Source organism: Pseudochaenichthys georgianus, chromosome 12 (genome assembly GCF_902827115.2).
Source record: "Pseudochaenichthys georgianus chromosome 12, fPseGeo1.2, whole genome shotgun sequence".
In the NCBI taxonomy this organism is placed as follows: domain Eukaryota; kingdom Metazoa; phylum Chordata; class Actinopteri; order Perciformes; family Channichthyidae; genus Pseudochaenichthys; species Pseudochaenichthys georgianus.
In genome coordinates, this window is record NC_047514.1 from 19425216 (window position 1) to 19444830 (window position 19615).

The 19615-nt window shown below is 41.2% G+C and overlaps 2 protein-coding genes across 14 annotated transcripts in view; one reads left to right on the plus strand and one right to left on the minus strand.

The window, feature by feature from the left end:
* Positions 1–4920, plus strand: part of mapk10 (mitogen-activated protein kinase 10) — a 48469-nt gene extending 43549 nt beyond the window's left edge. For 4 of the 7 annotated variants that reach the window (XM_034095602.2, XM_034095603.2, XM_034095604.2 and 1 more), the window contains exon 14: positions 1282–4920. In XM_034095602.2, coding sequence (XP_033951493.1) covers positions 1282–1424 — 143 coding nt within the window. In that variant the 3' untranslated portion in view covers positions 1425–4920. Of the gene's footprint in view, positions 1–1276 lie in introns of all 7 variants that reach the window. The other 3 variants (XM_034095606.2, XM_034095608.2, XM_034095607.2) reach the window with 3 other exon arrangements.
* A 1158-nt stretch (positions 4921–6078) lies between these two features.
* The window catches only part of arhgap24 (Rho GTPase activating protein 24), a 67728-nt gene continuing 54191 nt past the window's right edge, over positions 6079–19615 (minus strand). For all 7 annotated transcript variants that reach the window (XM_034095853.2, XM_034095854.2, XM_034095859.2 and 4 more), the window contains 7 exons: positions 18543–18665; positions 14666–14873; positions 10934–11066; positions 10027–10100; positions 9817–9938; positions 8518–9697; positions 6079–8035 (listed from right to left, as the gene is read on the minus strand). In XM_034095853.2, the coding sequence (XP_033951744.1) occupies positions 7771–8035; positions 8518–9697; positions 9817–9938; positions 10027–10100; positions 10934–11066; positions 14666–14873; positions 18543–18665 (2105 nt within the window). In that variant the 3' untranslated portion in view covers positions 6079–7770. The remainder of the gene's footprint in view (positions 8036–8517; positions 9698–9816; positions 9939–10026; positions 10101–10933; positions 11067–14665; positions 14874–18542; positions 18666–19615) is intronic.

Consider the following 19615-nt stretch of genomic DNA (forward strand, 5'->3'; position numbering starts at 1 on the left):
GTCTCTTTGCCACCTTGTATATTATCACATTCACCATCATCATCATGAGTCTTTCATTTAAAAAAAAAAAAAAACTGAGTTCACTGAGTGCAGATGGTGGCTGCACAACACAAGAGTTATAATCTCACATCAAAAGTTTGGCAAATGTTCCCCCCGTGATTAATCATAACGAGTTTATGATTTAAAAGCTCAATTCATCTTCTAATCTTTCTAACTTCTACTATTGTGGTTTTATAACATTTAAACGTATACTGCACCTGCATAGTAACAGTGGCAGGTAATTCTGATGTATTTACCGTAAATAAACGTACAAGTGAAGTGACTTCTTGAATTAATGCCAGACATAAATACTGCTTTGTTCTCTGTTTTATTTTGGGTCAGCAGTAGTACCCAGCAGTCTCCATTAAGCAATTACCTCCCACACGGAGCAGACACAAACAGCAGACCTACAGTGTGCCAGCACTGTGTACACAAAATAAAAGAAAGTGATTTCTTCATAGGGCAATACCCCTATTATTATGCTTTTGAATCAGGCTGAGCTTTTTATCCCCTCCAGCAAAGCATACTACCCATTATAACATTGATTTCCACATAAACGTAAGAGAAAAAAAGAATCACTAAGAAGTGGTACTCATTGACACCCTCTGATCCTTCATTTTCAAAAATGATTTGATATGAAGGTTTGTGTTTGAACCTTAAAACCACCAATTATACATGAAAAACTTGAATGTACCTTATTAATTCTGTAGATCGAGTCCAGATAGAGTGGGTTTATGCAATAAAATCATTAAAAAAGAATAGCATCTGAAGTGACTGAACTAAGAGTCCTTAATGAAACCTCAGAATTCTTTATTGCAAGTTGTCCAGGAATAAAAAGAGCTGGATCTGACAACACCAAACAGAAACATGAATTGAAATACATGCATGGACCAATCACAAGGACAAGACACAGCTGGGGAGGTCGAAGTAGAAACATATATAAAATGGGTTGAGGAATTTTCAAAAATAAAACAGGAAAACAGATGACTCAATCTAATGTAAGATACAATCCCAACAATATCTATAAGTAGTTATTTAGCTGCCATTTCAATGATCATAAGCTCACTGTTTTGGATTGCCGAATCGCTGCAGCCTTTGGTGACATTTCCTGTGATTCACTTTCCCCTTCATTATAGACACTGTGATTGTCGTGTCTCAATCTCAGCTAAAACGTGTCTCTGTGTGCACTTACAACATCTTTAACGTTGTAACCCGTTGCTGCCGTTGATTCCCTCAGCACAGGTGCAGCCGTGAACAGCAGCGAGAGCCTCCCACCCTCCTCCTCCATCAACGACATCTCCTCCATGTCCACCGACCAGACCCTGGCCTCAGACACTGACAGCAGCCTGGAGACCTCTGCAGGACCCCTGGGGTGTTGCAGGTGACTAGCGGCCTGCCTGCGCAACCCCATGTTCTTCCGCAGGTGAAGGACTCCAAACTGAAATGACCGACTGAAAATACAACAACAAAAAAAGAGCAAAAATGAATATTAAAAACAAAAGTTATGGAAATACAGAATCTGAAATGATGAAATCTCAAGCCTGTGCATTGTCATTCAAAAACAGCAGTGGTATTTAAACTGAAGTATGTTAATGATCCTCTAGTTGCTTTGCTTATATTACCCCTCATATATTCTCTATGGCATCCAAACAAAATGACCAAAATGCTTCGACTGTAAAGTGCATACTGGCTGGCTGCTGGTCTCCCGATTCCTTACCAAAGCATTTATGCTCCAATCATTGTAGCAAGGTGGGCTGCCATTTTGCTCATCACTACTGTACAATACATTCTCCTTCTCCCTTTCCCCCTATCCAACCCTTATGTAATGGCACTGTTGTATTTTAACCTCTAAAGGCCCTCACCCCCACCCACACTTCCCCCATGTAAGGTTGCCTGATTTGTGTGTTTTTATGTGGTTATTCTGCAGGGATATGTAGTCGCTCTCACCCAGAGTGGCGCTCCCTTGCGCTACTTGTAAATAATGTAATTCTGTACAGCTGAAGGGCACACAGAGTGGGACTGACGGCCAGTACACTGGGAGTTTTTTTCTGACTAGCGCACCTTGCCACATCACTGCTCTCCACCTCAGTTGCCCCTGCCTATTGCTGTAGTCCTGCATGACTAGATTTAAAACAATGCTAATCTCACTGTATGCTAAAATGAGTCTGTATAGAGACTTTTGTTTATATACGATGTAAACTAACTCCAGACATGGGGGGTCTGGTCACAGGATAGGAAGAGTGAGTAAGAGTGTGTGTAAGTGTGTGTTTGTTAACCGTAGGCAAGCCATTGAGACATTATTAAATGTCAGGGCTGAGTTTGGGACTTAAAGGGTCAGTACACTCGGGAATAAATTATTTTGATTGTGTTCAGACTTCTTGAAATAAGGGGTTTAAAAAGTCTGCTTTGTGAGTAATGAACCTTTTATTTCTCCTGGAAGTGTATGATTGGTCCCTCCACCCCCCCCCCCCCCCCCCCCATGGGATGCATGTCATTGTACAGTTAACCCCTCATGGGCGCTGGAGGTTGGTCTGTTTCACTGTGGTGTCGCCACATGGAGACCATTCCTATTTATTTGACTGTCTGAAACATAGAAAGAGATACAAATGATACAGTAGGTAGTTTAAAGGCGGGCGTTGAGTGTTAACCTTGCAGCAATGTATCATTTTGTTAAGTCATTTCCCTGCACCTAAAGTAAAACAACTACTAGATAGAGGCTACCACACAATTATGTTGACTACTTTATTTCTTAATTATTTCTAGGATGTATTTATTTATTTTAGATAGATGGAACCTGAATATGGCAAGTGCCTTTTAGGAATGAAGCATTGCAAGTACAGAAATTATATTATTTTGGGTATTTTTTCCTCTGCTTCTTCTTTTTCTGCCTTAAAAATCTTAATCCCAAAACCACCAAATTGGGTGGAAACTTTTTTTAAATTAAAAACTCTTTGGACAAATGTTGGCGCTTTGACCTTGTGTTCTAGCAGTTACTGTGACGTGGTGTGAAATGTCTTCAGATTGTACGGCTATGCTAATGCTAGTTTTTACAAAACATTTACTCAAACTGTTTTTAATAATGAATTGGTTCTTGACAATCGGGTTACTGAAAGAATACAAAGATGAAGTTTAAGACACTTAAGGTTGCTTTCACGTTTCTAGAACACCAAAACACCATTGACTTTTATGAATATAAAATGTTATTCAGAAATTAAATGGCTCATGTCCACTAGTTTAGAATAAAAGTGAAATCGCAGTCATGGCCTTGTTTAGGTGGACATGTCAGGTATTGGTTTAATACGCTTCTTAACATTTGATAGTCTAATTCCATTCTTGTTCACCTAAAAGACCCTGTCACTTTACAGTACATACACTGTCTAAATATCACTCTCCCAAAATGATATAGGTTACTTCTAATGGCTACTTTGTTAACTCTCCTCCTGCCTGTGGCTTGTGTACAGTGAACCACACACAGACTTGCGGTACCTTCACAGAGCTAACAGGGCGACTGAGGGCGGCGTCTCCAGAATAAGCTAACGCTAGCTTAGCTTTCTGTCAGGGTCTGGCCAGGGCAATCTTTCAAAAAACAGGGTGAAACCTTTAAATGTCTTTGTGTTTTGAAAAATAATCTCTCACAAAGGGGTCAAAGTGTTTTGAGTCGACTTCTACTGTGCACCACAGATACTCACGGTACTGTTTTACAAATACTGATCGTTTTTCTTTCTTTCTCTGAATGTGATCTTTTTATAAGACATCCCTCCAGACAATTCTGTTGTGATATTAAGGTGCTGTTGGGCCTGAAATAGAGTTGATTCTAACAGCTGGGTTTGTCAACACTGAATGTAGAAACTGTTTCACTCACGTCATTGCTGCTCTGCTTTGTCATCTGTGTGCGTGTGTGTGTGTGTGTGTGTGTGTGTGTGTGTGTGTGTGTGTGTGTGTGTGTGTGTGTGTGTGTGATTTCAAATTAACCAGCATTCAACACTAACTGTCTGTAAGGTTGAAATGGGAGATGTGATATGACATCTGGACGGATTATTTCACAGTTCACGTTTTCACTTTTTTCTTTCAATAGGGTTTTGAGGATTGCTTTCAAAGAATGTCGATGGAGAGTACTGGTGTGTGTTTGGAAGTAATTCATGTGTGTATTCACGTTAAGTCACAACGTTTAGAAGTTAGAAATATGTCAACCACCAATCCTGCTTCCAAATCTGGTCACAAGGGGCTTTCAATGATACATAATGGATTCAGGATTAGCCAAATGTATCCCCATGTATTTGATGGCTGTCTGTCAATCAGCCATTAATATTATTGCCACATTTTTGTCACAAAGTACAATACATCTTGTACTCAGCTGTGCCAACATTAAATCTTTCGACCAAGTACTTGTGACCCCCATCTTTTTAGTTTTCACCTCTTTCTTTCAAGTCATATTGTAAATAACAATTATCCAACAATGCAATAAACACTATTGCACTCGGACAGGGAGGTACTGAAGGGTCGGGTGATGCTAAAATGTTTGGAATCTTTAAATGTGAAACTCTACGATGATGAAACCCTGTAAAGCTCATCTGAATCAGGTGACGTTGTTCTTAAATTCTTTTACGATTCCTTCTCTCTTGTTTCTTTTACTCCGTGTTGTTTTAATGAAACATTCTTTTGACATTGTCAGGTTGAAAAAAAAAAGAAATTGTATCCGTTTCACACTGATCTCAAAGCTTCAGGCTATAGCGTTTAAAATAAAGTCAAAACAAATGCAAAAGAAAAAGAAAAAAAAAACTGAAAGCTGTTACTGTAAACACAACATTTTAACGGAACTGTGTATGTAAAAATAGTATATGTATGTGATTGAAAATAAACAAAATATTTGATCTTGGAAAACTGTGTACCTTTCTTCCTTTTACCCGCAGTGATTTGCAATTCAAAATCTCTCTATGAGCCTATAGTATTTCTTCTGGCCTTTGTCTCCATAGAAACCATCTATCCAAAGTGCCACAGTCACACAGAGTCCCACCTACACAGACCCTAATTCAGATTCAGGCTCTCAGTTCAACACTAGAGCAAACACATGCTGCCTGGTGGTGCAGGATGATAGAAAAGGCAATAATCTTTCCTAAGCATTACATTCATATCACAGTAACATGGTGATTTATACTATAGGACTGTCAGATTTCCAAATATCTTTAAAGCTGTGGTCACTTTAGACAATGTACTATTACAATATGTCCATGTAGATATGTTTGTATATTGACTATCACTTTATTCACACAAAACAGATCCTAAGCAACGTTTAATTTAAATGATATAGTTTGTATGGGCAACTTTAGTTATGTTTAAGACTTAAGACGTCTACTATTATTTAATTTGTGAATAATGCTTTCAACACATTAATAACATGGAAATTGTAACAACTTAACTTTTTTTACACTATGAATAAGTCAACATGAAAAATAAAACAACATGGTGGCGGAGTGAGATTTATTTTGCAAATAATACCCCCTTTTTTGGTAAACAGTGTAATACATTTTCATATTTTCATAATTAGTGTCCAGAAAAAACATCAATATGATTAAATAGGCAACACCTTTTGAAGATAACTGAGCTAGTTAAATATGGGCCTAATGCAGTCAGTAGGGGCTTGGACTGAGCCGTAGGGTTGCCGGGTCAAGTCCCCGAACAGACCTAAATAAGGAGCGTGGACTTCTACTTGGAGAGGTCCCAGTTCACCTCTTGGGCCCTGCCGCATGGTGACCTTGAGCAAGGCACCAGACAACCCCCTTCCCCCCCCACTCCCATTGCTCCCCGGGCGCTGTACAATAGCTGCCCACTGCTCCTAGTACTAGACTCCTGGTGCTAGGATGGGTTAAATGCAGAGGCCACATTTCACTGTGTAGTGTGCTCTGCATGTGTGACCATTAAAAGAGGGTTTCATCCCTCCGATTCTATTCTATTAATGTCCACTCACGTTACATGAGAGACTAACCAAATGCTGTATCTTCTCACACCTTTTGAAAGACCTTGAGACAAAAACAAGAGCAATCAAATGAAAATGCACCTTTATTCATATTAAGTATTTTTTTATTTTGTGTATCAAGTATCATGTCATGAAAATATTCCACTGCTCCACTCCTGCTCCCCCCCGCCCTGCGTCCATAATGTGCTCTTTGTGTGGAGTCACAGAACGAGGTGCCAGTCAGCTCGGCTTAAGCCCTTTACTTCCCGGTGGAGGGTGCAAAATGAGGAGCACAGCCTCCTCTCCCCCTCCTCCTTCAGTTGTTCAGGCACTTTTTACCCTCCATGTGCACATTCCAGATGTCCTGCGTGGACCAGCAGCAGAAGACCTGGTCTTCAGAGGAAGAGCAGCCAGCAGCAGCTTCTGTTCAGAAGTCCAGCTCAAGATGTTTTGTACCCATCAGCAAATCCACATCATGTGTATACATTTGGCTTAAAGCTACATAAATACACTCATAAAGACTTCATCGATATGCAGTAACTTTACAGACATTCACATATTGTACACCAGCCCGCATGGACTCATGCACCATCATGCACACACCGCTTGCTAATGAAACGAGCCACCAGGTTGTTCATGTCTCCATGTAGAAGACTTGATGCTGTAGTTACATTTGTTCACAGTTATAAACAAAATACACAACTCTGTATCGGGACTCTGCAGCTTGTTATTCTGTGCTAGTTTAGGGAAAAACCTGTTTTTAGGGGTTGAAAATGGAAAGTACAGGAAGATATTTTTAAAACTGGCATCTAGTATGCTCAGAGACTGTTTCTAAGTGTATTCAGAGAGAATCTTTCCACTGAAATTCATATTTGACAACTGATATTTTTTTGTTTGAATCTGGGATTTTAGCAAATGACCCATCGTACAGTCTTAAAATGTATCTTTACAAGCTACAAAACATTCCTCAATCAGTATCAACTCAATAGGTGCCATATACATGTGAATATGTGTTGACGCACAGTGCAGACTAACAAGTAGTGTCTTTGATTATTGATAAAATATATACAGAACAGGCTCTTTTTTTTGGTCATGGGGTAAATAAACAGCACAGAAGCATAGAAGCACATATTATACAGTATATTGTCCAAATGTAATTGGCACACACATTGACCGACAGAACATTCAGTACCACCTTGCTGAGACTAAACAAACATGTAAGTGCAAGGAGAAAACGTAATATAAAATATCACACATTGATAACTTTGCGTAAATATCAGATAAACATTTAAATATTACATTTTCATTTCTTTTTACATACATATGACACTTTTCTGTATCGTTTCCCTCTATGTACATGAGCAGATACACAATTACACGGAACAACAAGATGTTTTTGGTTAGATTTTTTTAAAAAGATAATTAAATATAGAGGCGTTCTTGCATGGTCTTTTTTGTGTTTTCAGGTCCAAGGTTTTTATGTTTGTCGGCTAAACGCAACCTGTTTGACGCATCATCATGGACTATGGTGTGCCTTCAATCCTCTTCAGATGAGTGTCTGGGAGCTGTTTAAATAACACTGTATTTACACATATCGTCAGTCTGGCATCACTCCAGGTGATGTCCATATTTATACAGGTGGCTCTCATTAGCCATACACCTCTTATTTCTTAAATTAACATGCCATTAACCTTTGCATTGTAACTTCCCTTAACAACCAGCAGCCAAATCCTGTTTGGAGCACTCATAATTGTTCACATCACATCATAAGCCTCCCTTCACTGTATCCAGATGGGGTTGTTACGATCTGGTCGGCGGGGGTCGGCTGCTGGGGGGTTTCCAGTCGCAGTGAGGTCGCTGAACGTGGAGAAAAACTGCTCCATCTCTTTCTGCAGCATCGTATTCCTCCGCTCAGCGTCGTCCTTGGCGCGCTCCGCGTTGCGCAGCTTGATCTCTGCCATGGTGTACTTCTTCCTCTCCTGGTCCAGCTCCTCGTGGAGGCTCACCATCTCCGTCTCCAGCTCCACGTTGCGCTGCTCCAAGCTGCAACAAAGCGTTGGAAGAAGTGTCAGCATTTACTAAACTGGCTATAGAAAATCAAGAACAACTAAATAAACACTTTATTTGCATTTTCAATATGCTAAATGAATTGCGGTGGAATTGTTGAGGAGGTTAATGGAATATCTTTACTTCCTACATGATGTTTTGTTTAAGGTCATCACACCATACAGTCTTGTTTAAATTGTATTCAGCAATATTTTAGCAAATGGTTAATTGTGGTTTTGTATATCTTTCGTGCACATTCCTCTATATTGTACCGTCTACTCATTATTTGTTGCATGCCATATCAAACTTAAAAATATCTCAAACTTTGAAGTTTTTAGAGGAAAAAGTGTCATCCCTTGTACTTAAGATTTATACATCTGGTCATTATTTATAGTTTTTGTGAAAAAACACTTCTTAGCCGATGAATACCGTTCTCATGAATTTTCACAAAATAAGCAAACAAAACTAAATGTCATTACCTTTTGATCCTGGCTTCGTACTCGGTCTTCTGCTTGTTCATCTCCTGTTTGAGACTGGCCACTAGGCTGTGCAGAGCACTGTGGCTCCCGGCTCCATTCCCCACAGTGTATCCCTCACTGTTATCACTGCTGCTGGTGCCCCGACTGCTCCCCCCCGCTCCTTCCCCACTGCCCTCTCTGTTGCTGTTCCTTCCCTCCCCCTCCCCCTCCCCTCCTCCACCAGACTTGGGCTCAGTGTCTCGCACCGCTCCATCGATGTCCTCGTAGTGACCTCCGTAGAAGTCCTGCTCGGGGCAGGTGGTGGTGGAGGAGCGGCAGGAGGTGGAGTTGTCCGGCAGGGAGATCTCACAGGAGGAGGTGGACCACGTGGCGCTGTCCACGCTCTGCTTGTCCTCGCAGCTGCTGTTCAGACACGTGTTGGCGATGTGGTTCTGCTGCTGCAGGTTGTGGTGGTTTAACTGGACGTTGTCGTACGTGGACAGGCGGTTCTGATTGGATGTTTGATCCACTTGGGTGCTGTCTCGGGTTTTGTTGTTGTCGCGTAACGTGACACAGCCATTTGGTACCCACAGACCGTTGCGGCCGTTCAGACCCACATCAGTGCCGGATAGGCCCATACGCACAACTCCAGTTCCGTTCCCTCCGGCGCTGCCACCACTCGTCACGCCACTGGTGCCCATTTTGGTGCCGGAGCCTTTGAGCGTCCCACTGCGGCGCACCGGTAAACTCCCGCCTCCTGTTAGAGTCTGGCTCTTCTCCTGACTGGGGTCTGCAGAGGGCGAGGAGCTGAAGGAGCCGTTTGTTACGATCCCGCTGCCCTTACTGAAAGCTGGGTTCTTTTTAACCGTCATTGGTGGACTGCGGGTGATGTCAAAGCGTCCGATGACACCGCTACGAGGGCTGGCCGATCGCGGGGAGACGTTGTTGTCCACGTGCTGGCGGTGTGACGGAGATTCGGGTGCTTCCCAAACACACTGCCGCACCACCTGTGTGTTGTTGTTCTCGGTGTTCTGGGTCACCGTAGTGATGGCGGAGGTAGTTGTGGTGGCTTGTCCACGTGGCAGCTCCATGTTGTTGTTGTTGGCAAGCTCGAGGGCCGTGGGGCTGTCCTCTTCCAGGGGGAACAGCACGTCTTGGCGGCCAATCAGAACAGCCATGAGCTGCTGGACCAGAACAGTATCTGAAAAGATGAGACCTGAAATCAGTCTCTTTCCTTTTGAAATGTGCATATAATCACTCTTAACGTTAGAATAATGTCAGCATGCAAGACACACACACACGACGAGCCAGAATACTGACCTTCCATAATAGCGACTGGATCCTCGACCTTCGGCCTCAAGATATTTGGCCCGAAGACTGTGGCCAAGTTTTGGACGCTCATTTTATTCACCCCTGAATACGACTGGACTTCATCTAGAAATCTGGCATAACAACACATTTGAATAAACATTTCCCTGTTGAATATTTATCATGATTTTACTTAAATATAACTTAAAAACCAATTATTACCTGCAGATGTACTTCAGAAGGTTGTAGTTTACCCGGGGTAGATCTTCCACAAGCTTTCTCAACTCCTTCATACCCTGCAGATGATGCAATTACTTTTTAAATCACACCAACAGACAATACAACAAATCAGTGAAAAATAATTAAAATATATTCTACGATATTTCAAATGAAAATGCTTAGAGGACCAACGTTTCTCTCAGCGATTGAAATGGTACTAAAAGCCATTATTAGTAATCTAAAAACAATTAGTATGAAATTATTCCTATCACCTTCTGGGGAATGCTTACAAAGGTATGTTTTATTTTATAATCAGAGTTAATATTGTTCCTCTTTATGAGAGCTTTTAAACTACTACGCTATCCCATGTGTGGTTGTTTTTTGATTTTCAAAACGCAGACGTTTTTTCAAATAAGACAATCATCAAACACAATTCTGATTTGTAAATGTTCTAATCTGAAATGAGCTCACAGGATTACAAACAACCAACACCTGCTGCAATCCAATGACAAACTGGTAACCTTTTCTTTTATTGTGAATTCTCCTCACTGTTCCTTTCTTAGTTCAAAGTCCTTGGAAGTTTCACAGGCATGGCAGCACTAATCTATGCTTGAGCTGGTAACACTTAAATACAAGATCCAAGCACATGCACACAAATGCACAAACTTGGGCTCTAGTGTAAAAGAGAGGAGGAGGAGGATTAGTCAGTCTCTAGGAAGCAAAAGACTCGCCCCCTGCTGTGAAGCATTATCTTTAAAGTGTGAGAGAAATCCTATTTAGAGACCAGCTTTTATCCCACAGCGCAGCACTTCGGATGATTTATGTGAGAGTTGTTCTGTGCTCACTTCTGTGGATGTGTATTATAAGCCAGGTACAGGTAGGAAGAAACCGATCAAGCTCGATTTCTTACCATTTCATCATCTTTGCTGAGGAGCTTTGAGGAGGCCAGGAAATCGTCAAACTTGTTGAAGGGGACGACGGGCTCCGGCAGCTCTCTGAGGTACAGCTTCAGGAGAGAGGCCACCGTGTGCACATCCGTGTTACTGCACAGGAACATCACAGACAGAAATAGAGAAATTATTATTGGTACATGGCATGGAGGCAAACAGAAATCCTCATGAATACTCCCGCAGCAAGAGGACTGCTGGGAAATCTTAAAGGCAGCTGTCTGTAGTGTTGTGTTTCAGAATCAGGGATTCTTAATTGATCCCCGGGGAAGAAATGGCATTACATTACAGTTACTGTACACCCATTTAAGAATAGAAATACAGTATATAATTATAGAGACATTAAAACTGTGGTAAGCACTTTAGGGATGGGTATCGTTTGAAATGTATCGATTCCGGTTCTGCTTATCGATTCAGGTTCTTATCGATTCTCCGTTTTGATTCCAAAATTGTAAAAGAAAGAGGTCAAACGTTTAGATAACAAAAATATCTTTATTATTTTAAGCTTAAACTGACATTTTTACAAATTAAAAAAATACATGCTGTGCTTTATTTTAACTGAGCTATGCCTGTGGCAAGCTATTAACAGGCCTTGTCTTTTTCTTTTTTAGTGTAGTGGAGCCTCACTTTAGAGCGTTTACCGCGATCCATCTTTGGTGTTATGAAGTGACTGAGCTCGTCAACTGTCTACGGGAGGGCGGGGGGAGCCTGGCTGCTGGGCAACTGTGGACCTCTGTCGCCTGTCAGCGCAACTTGCATGATGCCGTTTAAAAGAAATTAAGGGCGGTGCCCCCCCGCTGACGACCCACTAACGACCGGCCGTTCTGTGATTCTCCAGAACACACAGATGGTCAGTCCGCCCTTACTCTGTATTCCAACGGGGCACCGCGGCGCAGACGGACCCGGTGGAATACAGGGTCTACCGCGTTTAGGAACCGTTAAGCAGAACCGAAATTGTGTATTTTGTATGGGTACCCGGTACACGGCATTTTCTTATCGGTAGTATGTGACAAAATAAATTAACTTCGCGGAAATTGCAGCAAACGTTGAATTGAGGAGATTGTGCATTATACTACATTATACAACAAAAGTCAATGTGGAGATACAAGTTATCTTATGTAAAATATGTATAAAACCATATATACCGATTTATTCATAAAAATTCAGAACAATGAGGTCTATTTATACGTGTTAAAATTGGTGAATATTTTAAGAGTTTAAGACGAAGTGTACAGTGCAGATAAAGAAATGCAGTCATGAGTGTTATTGATATTTCATATTTATCTCTCTGCCATAAAAGATTATCTGGGTGTATCAATTCAACTCTTGCTTTAATGCTTGATCGAAATGCCACAAATATCTGTGGTTATTTAAGCCTCACTAAAGATTTGTGTTGTACGAGAATCAGGCAAATACAGGAAAGAAACCAGAACATAGGCAACAGAAAGACGGACCGGTAACAACGTAGGCAACACAGAGAACTAAAAGATCTGCCAGAATGCAAGAGGATTTCGGAGGTAAGCAGGAGGGTATCAGAGCTAACGAGGGAATCACAAGGTGAGGGACGGTTAAGAAAACTCAAATCAGACGTGTGTGGAGACGGAGGAGGGCGGAGGTGTTGCCCCTGCACGACATGATTTGTGTTAAAGATGTAGGAGGCAGAGATGTGTCATGGTGCAGCTGACATGATGGTGGTTTTGTGGCCTGTGTTTCTAGGAAGTGCTCAGATATTGATGTATGTAGGCCTGGGTTCATGTCACTCCTATCCAGATTGTATTTATGGTTGGTAGAATAGATGGTGGGAGTGAAAGAGGAAGAGGAGCAGAGCATTTCTCTGTCATCCTGAGTTATGGATGAAGGTTGTCACTTTAAAAAACAGCTCGGTCTCGCAGGACAGCAACACAACGCATAGTATGAAGGCACATTGTGGAGGGTCTGTATACGTTATTTAGAAAATTGAGTTCACAATTTAAATGATCATCTTGACTAATCTTCAATTCATTTTAAAACGTGACCGCATAATTCAAATGTTAATTCACTTCAATAATGATAACGGTGTAAATTGACCCTTAACATCTGGTCATACCGTCATTTAAAACTATGGGAAGGACTAGTATTTAACAACATTTATTTATTTCAGGGGAATTTAAGCAACCAGTGGATGAGAGTGAAACATTTTTTAAATAATATCCCAACCTATCTTGACAGCATTTACCTTTGAGGACTAAGCTATTGCTAACTGCATCCTTTGCTATGTGTTATCACCCACCTATATTTAACTCCCCTCTGTCAAAGTACTTCACAATACATCTTTTTTGGACAGTTTCCCTTATTGGCAAATATATTTTGAACGACAAAGCTATACAAACCTGAAACATATTTTCTAAATCACCTACCGCTGCATGCATGGATCAGAGTATTCCCTATGTCATTAAGTTTCTGGCTCTGCTTATTTTGTGAAGACTTAATTGAATTCATCCGTTTGAAATGATGGTGTGACAGGGCAAAACAAAGAGGGCGAGAGAGGTGTCAGCACCCACACAGCCTGGACGAGAGGTCTAATCAAGTGAAAACCCTTGTGGGGTGGACAAAGGGTCTTTAGTTGTACAATGTATTCAGTGCCTCCATTTGCTCAATGTTGGTTCTTATTGCTTATGCACCTGAGAAAATATCTACCTCCTTGTAAAAATAAATCATAACCTTTTTCTTGTCATGGCAGGGGAAGCACAGGTGAAACTAATAACATTAGAGACTGGCTCTGTTTCAGGTGTTTGTCAGCTAACAGCATAGCATCAGTGTAATGCAACTGAGTGAAAAGCATCAGCCGTAACCCGATTAATTACATCGTGTTTTCTGCACTGAAAAACATATGTGATATAAACACTTACAATGCCTTGTAATGCTGTGTTTAACAATTCAGCATCGAAAAAGGCGAACTGGAGATGAGAAAATAAATAAATGGAGGAATATAAGAATTCATCAAATTGTGTCACCATCTGCTAGTATATCACAGCAGGTACTGTGTTCAAAAGGGTGAGTATAGACCAATATTTGTTAAAATATGTATTTTCTGTATGTACCGTACTTTTCGGACTATAAGCCGCGACTTTTTCCCCCATTTTTTTTGTACAGCTAACGGCCACTAGGGAACCTCCTAAATCTATGGATTTTACAGGTAAAATTAATCACCTTTACGCTATGGGCTCTATGACCGGTCCGCGCCCGCCACCTTTAAGCGGCGGGCTCCAGCAGGAAATGCTGGAGGCCGGAAAAGAGTGAGACAGGTAGCGCGCCAAAGTAAAAGTGGAACCGAGAGACAGAACGAGAGCAAGACAGACGGACAATTTAGCTGCTGCGGCTTATATGCAGGTGTGCTTTATAGTCCGAAAAGTATGGTATGTGTAAAGTTACATAAAATGTTGAGAAAGGATGAAGGTGAGGAAACTTGTTTAAAATGGTGGTCAGAGTAATTTTCTGAATCTTCCCAATTATCTTTGTGTGTTATAAGGCGTCCCTCAAAAATTGTAGATTTTTTTGATGGAAAAACAGTAATGGAAACACCTTTGGTTTCCATAAAATGTCTGAAGGAATTCAGGCTAACAGTCGCACCTGTGTGTTTCCAGAGGTGCAGAACCTGAACATATCAGCTTCCCATTCAAATGCACTGAGGAAATCCAAGCAGCCCGTACACTCACCAATCAAAAGAAGGTTTTTCTCCACAGTCGAAGGCGTCCTGCAGCTCTTTGACCAGGTTGGCCTGTCCGGGCAGCCTGAAGAGGCCCTCCTCCCTCAGGCCCCACTGCCGGATGAAATCCACACACTGCTCCACCAGCATAGGGGCCAGCTTGTTCCCAAACCGGCGCTCATAGCGCACAGTTTCCTCCAACTTCTGACCGAAAATCCCTGAAACACAAGACCAAAGTTTTAATGATTGTAAGAGATTGATTAATGCTTCACAAAATCAGTATTGGGTCATTGTTCTTTGATGCTTGTGTGGACATAATCAGCATGCTTTTATTTCAAAGCAATATAAATATCAAACTCCAGTGTTTCCAGGGTTTTATGATATTTTCTTGTATCACAGATGCTTACAATTTGTTTCAATTTGTGACAGAAACTGTCTCCTAGCAGCTACAGAGTATGATTCTGAAATTACTAGAATTATAGTATAGCCTTTGAAATATTAATACCGTTTAATATCCTGCACTAATTCACTTTCTCTTTTGAAGTGAAAGTAGCCTTTTTCATAGAAAAAAAAACATTAGCTTAGCATCTGCAGCTTAAGGCACATCAAAGAGAGCAGTTCAATCAATTGAAGAAAAGGTCGGATAAGGCCAGCTAGACAGTCCAAGCAAAACATATGTACACCCACAAAGCCTTAGTCTGATGATCAAATCTCTAACTTCCTGCTGAGCACCTCTCGCCTTTTGTCTGAGGCAGTCGGCGCAAAAAGAGACTGATTTCCATTTGCAGCAGTCTCATGTGGATGCAACACAAGAGGGGATTAAGGCAGCCTTCCTGACAGATTTGGATCTGCACACTTTTCCGGTCTCCAGAGACAGACAGAGGCTACTCACACTCATGCATACACGCTGTACAACAAGGTAGTATACAGTAACTAAATTAAACTGAGCTTAACAGAACCCTTGTGCATTGACACTTAAGGTAGCAACACAAAGCTGTAAAACAACTGGTGTTGGTTGGCCATAGATTTTACGCACGCTGTTTTACCACTATCAATATTATGGTATGTTGTCATACTCACCCCTCTTGAAAAGGACACAACTTGTTAGCTTCCGGAAGAAATGCCTATTAATAAATTTGTGATAAGATAACACACCCGAGGCGCAGAATTTAAAGTGTCTGCAGTCTAGCATTTTACAAAAACCAGCCGCGGTTTTTGCAGCTTTGACATAAAGCAAAACAAAAACTGTTCTGAAATAAAAGCGCTGCATCAGTTTGCTAGGTCAGTCAAACCGTCTTCATATCCACGTCTCAGAAAATGTTGATTAAAATGATTGAATTGAAAATAAGCAGCTCATAAATCAACAGAGAAGTCTTGTGCTCTTTTCTTTTCCTCAGGGACCTTTCCACTTCAATCCTCACAAAAACCCAAATATGAACGAAACAGTCACAAGAAATTCCCAAGATATAATGAAAGCTGTGTATCCGTGTTCCAAATATTAGCTGCATCAAAGTGAAAGATGGATAAGTCAAGCTCCACCAGAGTAAAGGACAGTGAATATCCTCACGTAATAAAAAGAGCCACAGAGAACAAATGAGAAAAAGGATGTTAAAGAGTTCATCCCACCAGACGTTCTGGTCATGAGTCGAGGAATGTTTTCCCTGGGTCACATGTAGCTGTGTGTGTGGACCAGCTTATGAAGAGTGTGTGCATGTGTTTATGTTTGCTGGCTCGTACCACATCTAGAAAAAGTCTTAACACAAGAGCCACACCTCTACTCTGCTAACACTCAGCAGGTTCCTTCAGCACTCTCAGGTTCTGTCAGCTACACCAGCTGCACACACACACACTCATATCTTCACACACACACACGAGGAAGGGGAAAGAGGTCCAGACCCAACACGGTCCAATTTGTCCATTTCCAGTGCTTATCGTCTTCTCTTCCTTGTCCTTAATTCCTTTTCTTTGATGTGGTAGATAAATGTTCCTCAAATAGGAGATATGAACCTGATTTTAACGCCTTGATGACTTTTCTGAATGTTACATATAAACAGTGAAACAAAACGGCCCCAAATCGAGCAAGTCATACACTAAATGAGAACTCTAACCCACAAGTAGAAGGTGGACACACATCACATCAAACAGTGCCTTCAAATGTCAAAGAAAAGGAAATGTAATATTTGGAGGTGGTTGTCTGCTTTAACCACTAGTGCTCCAAACCAACTCATGAAACTGTCTAGAAAACCCTCGCATTTAATGTATAAACTACATGGGTGGAAATATTCAATTTGTACTTTTACAGTTTAACATTTGAATTTACTACATAGCTGGAATCCAACAACAGCTCAAATTAAAATGGTAATTACCATGGAAAAATTCTCCAAAGATCCAGATGGAGAGACCACAGCTGCACATTTCTCAATCATCGAACTTCAAACTGTCTCTTGTCAAACTGCTGGCCAGTAATTAATTCTACATCATAGCAAGTGTTGGGCACAACATGACAGCTCCGAGCTCCTCTGTGGGTCAAACACGGTCTCCCTCTCTGTCTGTCACTCTGATCAAAAGTTTTAATCACTCTATAACAGCCAATCAGGGCTCAGCTCAGTCTCTGCAAAATGTAAAAGCCTGGAATATGTGTGCGTTTGTGTGTGAGCTCTGTGTGTATATGTGTGAAAGCCGGCTCCGCCACCTTTCTTGTGGCATCTTTGACAAATGGCTCGTCCTTTTGAAGAGCAGTCAACTGCAATAGACATCAAACTTCCTGCACTGAAAACAGAGGGGTCAGCTCAGGCTGGTCCATTCACTGTGCCCTGAGAGCGGCCTGAACTGCCCGTCCGGTCTCAAACGCTGCACTTGTGCCCCGCTCGTACACAATGTAGACCAATGTCTGCCAGCAAAGTCAATAACAAGCTGTAGCGGCGCAGCAGGACTCTCTGTAATCATCACACTGATCCCAGGGAAAACTTCATGAGAACAATTACAACATCATGCACTTCAGCTTTGAATTACTGTGCAAAATGCAAAATACTTGCCTGCAAATATTATCTGTTACAGGGTTTTATTTCAAAAGACAAGACAAGTTTCGTCTTTAAAGTCATTGTCTTGTTTTATTATAATTCTCATGAATATTTATTTTTCATTTAAGATATAGGCTCAACAAAAACCATTACGCAAAATGTCATTGGTTGAAGCCTTTATGCATTTGTTCTAATAAGAGATGATGTTCATTTTTGCTGCATTATATAAGTGTTCTTTGTGGAAGTATTCAGGGAGATAACAGTTCGGAAAAACATATTGAAGTGCTAATTAGATGCATGAAAAAGCCTGTGTGTTAAGGGCTGTTTAAACTAAACTAGTGTAGTTGTAGTAAGAAACGTGGAAGGACACTGAACGAAACACTGAGGAGGGAAGGAGGAAGCATATGTTGCAACCTCCAGTCTTTGTAAACATGCCATGTTGTCCAACTTTGGAGAAAAAGTCTTCAAAAGTTAGGATATTAAATACTGGTAAAATGGTGGTCAACTGATACAAGTAATCTTCATAAAACAGCTAAACCTGTATTGTGTAATCACATCTAGTTTCAGTTGTGAAAATACATGTGGTATTGCACCTGGAAATGACTGGTAAGTCCCAACTCTACCATGCACCAACTACAGTAACATTATTATCATTGTGCACAATGCAACTCATTCTTTCAGTTCTCAATGATAATGGATGTTTCATATAATGGACGTTTTTTTTTATCAGTGGGATTCAACCACACGGTTAACACTTTGATTGTCTTTTGTAAACTATGCAAGTCATCCCAAAGAAGACCAAACTGTTTATTGTTAACATTAAGATGTTATGCAGCTAATAACAACAGTGGTTGTTTGTTTACTGACCTCCGCCAAAAGGAGCCCAGATGACCCTGCGGATCGTCTTCACCCAATCCTCCATGTCATTCTGGGTGCTGGCCATAAGAAGGTAGGTCTCATGGTTGGCTGTCATCCGCTCTCTGTCTCCCCCTGGTCAAACACAACACAGAAATATAGACGATTAGATTCTCCCGTAGAGTGTAGCCACAGGCAACTAATATACACAAGATCTTCACTGAGAAGTCCATTCTCAGCGTTGGAAGCTTCATGTTGCATACTCGCACTAACACTAAATGTGATGGCACAAAATCATCAAACTCAGATGTAAGAAGAAGCTTTCCCCCTTCAGCAGATACAGGGGGGGAATTATTTCAGGGTCAAACTCGGACATACATCACACTGCACAGTGAAGCTAAAGCATCCAAAGGACAAGACATGTATATAAGGAAGGTGACTCTTGTATGACCTCTTGGTAACCACATCACTTACTTCAAATGTTCATGGATGATACAATAATTCAGTCATAAGGTGTCTCAATTCTGGAAACACACACACTGTGCTGCAGCGATAAATCAAAAGTAATGTTTATATCCCTGGGCAGACGTGTCTGTTCCATTAGAGCCAGGCTCAGCTATCCTGATTCGACTCGTGGATAATAGCCAGGAGCACTCTACTGTCATGTGATACCAACAGGCTGAAGTCGAGGGTCTGGGCCTGTTTCACATGACAAATCTGGCTGCAGCCATTTACGACGACAACAGACAACATTTGTAATGCTAAACTTATCTTTATTGAGATTAAACACGCAAACAAACGACTCGTGGCATTTCACACCGATGCACCTGCTCTATTCTCGGAAGAGATGCGCTATTAAGAGACAAATGGGGTGTCACACAACTGTTGAATTATGCATGACTTTGACCACTAGGGATCCTGATCCATCGATTGTATTCCAGGATGAGACCTGAGCGTTGCATATAAAAGATATTTATGGACTCTCTAAACATAACATGACAGATTACCAATAAGGAGTCCTAATGACTTGAAATGAAGCAAAAATCGAAACTGTTTTTCAAAAAGGACCAAACGAGTCATGAGTT